This window comes from Procambarus clarkii, chromosome 59, assembly GCF_040958095.1.
Source record: "Procambarus clarkii isolate CNS0578487 chromosome 59, FALCON_Pclarkii_2.0, whole genome shotgun sequence".
In the NCBI taxonomy this organism is placed as follows: domain Eukaryota; kingdom Metazoa; phylum Arthropoda; class Malacostraca; order Decapoda; family Cambaridae; genus Procambarus; species Procambarus clarkii.
Genome location: NC_091208.1, coordinates 27,009,696 through 27,016,662, shown reverse-complemented (window position 1 = coordinate 27,016,662; position 6,967 = coordinate 27,009,696). Strand labels below are relative to the sequence as shown.

The window sequence follows — 6,967 nt, the reverse complement described above, 5'->3', positions numbered from 1 at the left end:
ATGTTCACTTTGGGACTTCCCTGGTAATAAGTCTGCTAAACAGGATGCTCGGATTATCCGGATGGGGGTCGTTCCCATATAGTCCAAATAATCAAGCTCATACAGTACTATCTAAACAGGAAGATGGGTTGTATTTGCTCATGCTTCTTTCTGCTGGATAATGTAACGAAATACAGTAACATGTGAAAAAATTATGCACAGAAAAAATACTCACGAATACTGTGAGAATGGCACGCCCACAATAAGAAGCGGATTAGATTTGATGTTCAATCTCCACATGCCATGGTGGTAGCCTCGACCATCAAGGTCCCATATACGTAAGCACTGCAAATGACAAAAAAATCTAATTTAACTTCAGAATTTTGATTTACCTATTTATCATATTTGGGAGATCCAGGGCTGATGTGGGGATAAGCTTTAATTGGGGTAATATAATTTTTTTTTTTTAGTTTTTACTGTGATGTATACTAAACTGTGATGTATACTAAATAATGTAGCTTCATTCACATTGTCAGGGCAGGAAACCTGTTAGGCTTATCGAGGTCTTCTTTAGCCAATTGGCTGACCTTTCCCAGGTTGCAAATCACAACAGCTCCCCAACTCCTGGATACCTATTTACTGATAGGTGAACAGGTGTATGTGGTGAAAGGAAACGAGCCCAAACATCTCGGTCATGCTTCTTTCAGAAAGCGAGCCCAAGACCTTTTAGTTGTCAACCAACTGTACTGACCACCACCACACTATAATCATGCAAAATTATACATATTCAACTATGGAAACTGAAAAAAACTTTCTTCTATATCTGATTTCTTGTTTCTTTTGAGACTTTATTCCTCCAGGGAATTCTATAGTTCCCATGTTAAATATAGAGTTTAAATAAGTGAGGATTATTAAAAACGGTATATTTACAGGATTTTAGTGATAAAAATTTGGGCAAGCACAGTTTACTAATTAAGGAGATTGACGCTATTTAGGGCCGTAACTAAATAAATTGACTACATTAACATCGATTAAGTACATCTCAAGTCCATCAACATCTTCCACGTGTATAATTAAAAACAAAGCACAAATCATTCATATTTATATTGTGTTCATTTTTCTCTTCTGCTTTATTAATTCTAAAATGCAAAGTACAATCATGGTTTTTATAGACTAAACAAATAAAACATTTCTCATCAACCCTATACCATTATTGCATGTATTCTTTATAAATAATGCTGTCCCAATAAAGGCTAGAACAGCTATTAATGACTTTAGTTTAAAACATTCACTATCCTTGGAGAACTAATCAGCCAGTCTGGTATTCACACTAAGATCATCTCCTCCTTTGTACAGACCTTAGCAACTTGCAGCCATGTAGTGTAATCTTTGTGGTGGTTCATTTGAATGAAGAGAAGGTACGTGTGCCCAGTGGTATCCGGTACAAACGTCTCTTCACAAGGACTCTGCGAGTGATCCAATACTGTTCCTCGACGCAGCATCTCTGTTATCAACTCTTCGTAGGCCTCCTTTTTCAAACTAGAATGCCAATAAAATGGTATCATTGAATATTTAATGATTACATAACAATAACAATTCTTGAAATATAATAAATCACCACATTTAAAAAACAAAGTAATATAGCTTGAAAGTTTAAATGAAGTGCTATTTATGATCAGATACAAAGTTTAAAATACAAAAATAATTTTTTTGTTCATCTTAATTAACTGATTTCATGATATATATACTGGCAAGTTTCGGTCATTGCTATTTTATAAAATTCATAATGTCCTAGGAACACTCCTACAGTTGTTTCTAAGTAATATTTTAAACAATTAACAATTAGGAGAACAGGTGTTTTCAGACAAACCTATCCAAGTCTCGTAGTTCAACATATGGTAGAGTATTGAAGGAGTGCTTCTTGAAGTAGGTGTCTTGAAAATAAGAGTTCATGTTGAGTCCTGATGATCCAAAATGGTAAGTGCGAGATATATCGGGTACAATACATTCCCTTCCACGTCGCACCTCACCTAAACGCATCCACATATCCCAATCCCACATCTGAAGCAGCAGAAAAATTACACTAAATATTGAGAAGAATTTATCTTAAGGTCACAGCACTGAAGATGAAACATACACCAATTTAACAAGCAGAATGGTAGAGCAAGTTAAGGGTGATCATTCGCATGCACCAAACCTACTCGTGGAAAAATTCACATTGGACCACAAAGAACATTGTGAGAAGAGCGTACTGTATGTGTCGCTTTCCAACTTCAGACTTGCTTTTAATTACATTATATGGATGGTGAAATACTAAAGAAACTGTTCATGACTTGAGAGACCAAAATTTAAATATGCAGCCCAAATATGGTATGGTGCCCAAATCTCAAGAAGCCAATAAAGAAACAGGAAAAGGTGCAATGACATTCTACAAAATCGCTTCCGGAACTGAAAAAAAAAGTTATGAGGAGAGACTAGAGGCATTAAACATGCCAAAACTTGCATGTTGGTAGAAGAAAATGAGGTGACATGATCACCATTTACAAAATGCTAACAGGAATTGACCAAATTGACAGAAATTCCTGAAACCAGCAACTTCACAAACAAGAGGACACAGATTAAAGCTAAGGAAACAAAGGTGCCAAAAAATATTAAAAAGTTTTCTTTTGCAGAGTGGTAGATGATTGGAACAAGCTAAGTGAGAAGGTGGTGGAGGCCAAAACCGTCAGTAGTTTCAAGGCGTTATACAACAAAGAGTACTGGGAAGACGGGACACCATGAGCATAGCTCTCATCCTGTAACTACACTTACGTAATTACATACACTTTCCCACTACACTTAGTAAATTAATGACATTAGTTCTGATGTTCACAACAAAGATAAATCTTACAATAGTTTTTAATTACCAAGTTCTTTCCAAAATGTTTTTCACTATCTCATGGTTTTCTATTGTCTGAAATTAAACCTGTTTGGATTATTAAGTTCCTCCTAGGCAGATTAATGACCTCTAGGATGCAACCCACAACAGTTGACAAAATCTTGACTGCAAAATTAATTTCTGCTCTTGGCTTTGCTCTAATTTTATACTACTTGTATATCATTAAACCATGGTAATAATGACAGGCTCAAACATTTCTGAGAGGGTACTCATCTGGAGCCGAGAATGCAAGTTATCCAAACTGTATCCGTTTTCGACATACTGTAATGCTAAGTGTACTCCAGCTTGAAAAGATAGATTTGTACCAGATTCATACCAAAGCATATGATGCTCTGTTACAACCAAAGTTTCCTATTTTTCACTAAATTCACAATTTTTCCATATGTTTGGAATATTATATTTTTTGCTGCAAATGATAGAAAACATTCTTGCACATTTTTATAATAATACATCTGGCACCTCAGCTAAGTCAAACTACAATCTCCACTGAATAATATTTATTTACATGAGGTTACAGTACACTGTACTGTACTGCATAGCCATATACAGTATATATCTCTATTGTATTTTCCCATATTTGATATAAAAGTACTGTAGTTCAACGAGTACTGGTTCAAACACTCCTTTCTCCTGCTCAAATGGAACTTTTCTTAACTTTTTTGGTTGAACTGATGTCAACCTGTTTTTACAACTGCAAGTCATCAATATTGTTGCATTCAGCTTTACGGAGAAACAGGTTCTATAATCTATATCATTTTGAACTTTATTCCTAAAATATTCTACTTGCAACTTACCTTTTCTGGTGTAGGCCACTTGGGTTCAAGCTCATCCTTGTAGAGGGAACGCTTCAATATCCATCCCAGGCCAGGCATGGTCTCGACGCGGTAGAGGAGTGCAGGGTCTGTGCTGGTGTGCTCGTAACCCTGGTCATTCCATGCACTCACACAGTATACAGATGGATCCTCCTCCAACAGTCGTAGGGTCTGACTGAAGTAGCTGCAAAAGAAAGGAAATAAAAATTACCAAGATTAATACTGTACTCACAGTTATTCACAGAAAGTAAATACAGTGGAACCTCGGTTTTTGAATGCCCCTCTTTTGAAATTTTTCAGTTTTCGAGCTCAATTTCTTTGTAACATTCGACTTGGTATTCAAGGTTTGTCTCACTTCTCGAGTTTGTTGATACACGTATGGGTTGACCGAGCACATGGTGCGCTTCAGTTTACCAGTGTATCCCACCTAGTGACGACTGCGCTTGAATTCTTAGTGAAGAATTTCATTGCTTTTGTGCTTTTTGGGTTTCTGAACATAAAAGTGATTGTAATATATCATGAAATGGGTCCCAAGAAAGTCAGTGGTAAAGTTCAACCTAAGGAAATAGTTGTGAGGATGACAATAGAGGAAAAACAAGAGATCATTCATTGTGAATGAATGTGATGTCTCGCCACAGACAATGTTAAAACGTACGGAAAAAAAACAAGTGTATTTAGATAGATTCTAAGTAAGATAAGCAAGCAGTGAGAAAGAACCAGGTCCTAGTAGTATGCCTGCAAAACGTAGGAGAGACAATACCCCAGAAATGTCATCACTGCCCGATGTTATAATAGAAGGGGGACTCTCCTTCCAAACACTAACACCTCTACTCCTCTCACCTCCTCACTGTCTTCCATATGTCAACAAGACTCCTCAATAACGGTAAGATATACTTGTACATACTGTAGTACAAAATATGAGTACAGTAGTATTATGTATAAAATGTATTTTTAAGTTAATATTTTAGGGGTGTGTGGAACGGATTAATTCCCTTTACATTATTTCTTATGGGAAAATTCGTTTTGGTTTTCAAATTTTCAGTTGTCGAACTGTCTCTGGGGAACGGATTAAATTTGAAAACAGCGGTATGTTGAAATATTCAATTTTTTTTTTTTGTACACAGTATAATAAATGTTTATATTTATTGTTTAGTACATTTATTATCTTTGTCCTACATGTTAGCTCGTCCATTTGTCAATATTAAAGAGCACTGACTAGCCTTGTGACCATCTGTAGAGTCCATCTACATAATTTTTCGAGGGTTAAATATTACTTACACTTCTCACTTTTCCATATATCTTTGTGTCATCTGCAAATTCAATGATGTGGTTTGCAATGTTGTCATTTATATTGTCGTTTATTATGAAAAGGGCTGGTCTTAAAATGGAACTTTGTAATTCTGTACTCAATATTTTACAAGTTAGTTTCTCTGCTATATAGGAATATCCTTTGCTTTTTTAAAACCATTGTTTTATTCATTCTTTTAGTGTTTTATAAATTATTCCATATACTTATTATTTGTGGGCTAGTCTTTGTGTAGTACCTCTTCAAAAGTTAAAAAATATATGTACTGTACACTACATCTACTTTAATTACAGTATAAATCCTATAATAATCCCCTATTAAAACTCCATATTATAATATTATAACTTCCAGCAATAACTTGCTGTTATAACTGTTAATATTATTAACTTACCTAAAGAAGTCAGGGGAGACATCAAGGTCTTCTTCTAATATTATAGCATAACGAGCAGCTGGGAAGATGTTGAAGGTGGCCGTCAGTGAAGCCTTGTAGTGTTGGGCTATACGAGCATTCCTCACCTGAAAAGTAACCAAATTAAAATGTATTGTTCTCTGCAAGAGCTGTTATAACAGCGATGTCAAATATATTAAGATATAAAATTGCTGCCGAATTTAATTTTCAGGCATTCAAGTGTAAGAAGTCTTATTTAGACATAGTTGATTTGAGTCGATTGACAGTCAAGAGGCGGGACCAAAGAGCAAAATTCAACCCCTGCAAGCACAACTAGGCAAGTACAACTAGGTGCATACAGTACATGTATCCAAGACTTGCTTGCCTTGGGAATACTGTAGGTACTGTTTAATATTTTTAATAAATTTATAGTATTTTAGAAATTCATTGATCTTTTATGGAGGTAGACTTTTGCCCACTTCTCCAATTGCACCCAATTAGCCATTCTGTCATGCCAGCAACAAAATATTTTGATGTTTAGAGAACTGTAACTGGGGCATCTATTTTAAAATGCACGATAGGGTAATTGTGAAGATACAGTAGGATCACATAGATTTTTAAATGCCACAAACTGTGATAGGTAATATATTTTCTGTGAAAAAACTGTACTCTTATTGGTCCTGTACATGGCACAGTGGTCTATGTTTTTGACACACAATCGTTCAATCCTCGAGCAGGACAGAAATGGTTGGCACATTTCATTTCACCTGATGCCTCTGTTCACCTAGCAGTAAAATAAGTATCTCGGAGTTAGGAAATAATTGTAGGTTGCATCCTAGGAAAGGTCAGCAGTTGGCCTAAGGAAGGGGGGGGGGATTAATAAGTCTAAGTACAGTATTCCTATCTCTTAAACAACAGGTATTATATTGTATAATAATATAATACAATAATTATAATATAATACAATAATTATAATATAATACAATAATTATAATATAATACAATAATTATAATACAATAATTATAATAATACAATAATACTCAATACTGTACAGTGTTTGAAACATGCTGGTCTGCGAGAGACAAACCAGGGTTTTGCACAATTTCCCCATGCACTCGGGCTCTGCCAACAAGCTGTTCTACCTCTTCACCCTCACTTCAATACACATTAATCACAATAGCGTGATGCATCAAATGAAAAAAATCCACAAGGGCCTCGGTTTGTGTCTCTGAGAGGCTGCAGGATCGGTGTGAAGTCAGTGGAGGTCCCGGTTGCAATTCTTTTACCATGTGGTGGCCTAGTCGACTAAGGCAGCATCTGGGATCATCCCAGGTGTAAGTTCGAACCCTCATCATAGCCCTTGTGGATTTGTTCATTTGATGCATCATGCTATTGTGATTTCTATGTGCACAACCCAGTTGATCAGTACCTTCTGAAGGTGTTTATCAAGTTCCCTCTTAAACATGGAAAGAAGTCAGCTATTTATTTAAAAGAAGGGAGTTGTAAAGTCTTGGGTCCCCTAATGCTTTTAGAATTTTTACTT

The 6,967-nt window shown here is 35.8% G+C and overlaps 1 protein-coding gene across 1 annotated transcript in view; it reads right to left on the bottom strand.

Annotated features, from left to right (window-relative positions):
- Positions 1-210: 210 nt before the first annotated feature.
- The window catches only part of LOC123768234 (protein O-linked-mannose beta-1,2-N-acetylglucosaminyltransferase 1), a gene marked incomplete at its 5' end in the record, with an annotated part of 19,885 nt that continues 13,128 nt past the window's right edge, over positions 211-6,967 (bottom strand). The window contains 5 exon segments of the mRNA XM_069307054.1: positions 211-324; positions 1,338-1,518; positions 1,850-2,040; positions 3,712-3,913; positions 5,427-5,551. Of these exon segments, the coding sequence (XP_069163155.1) occupies positions 211-324; positions 1,338-1,518; positions 1,850-2,040; positions 3,712-3,913; positions 5,427-5,551 (813 nt within the window).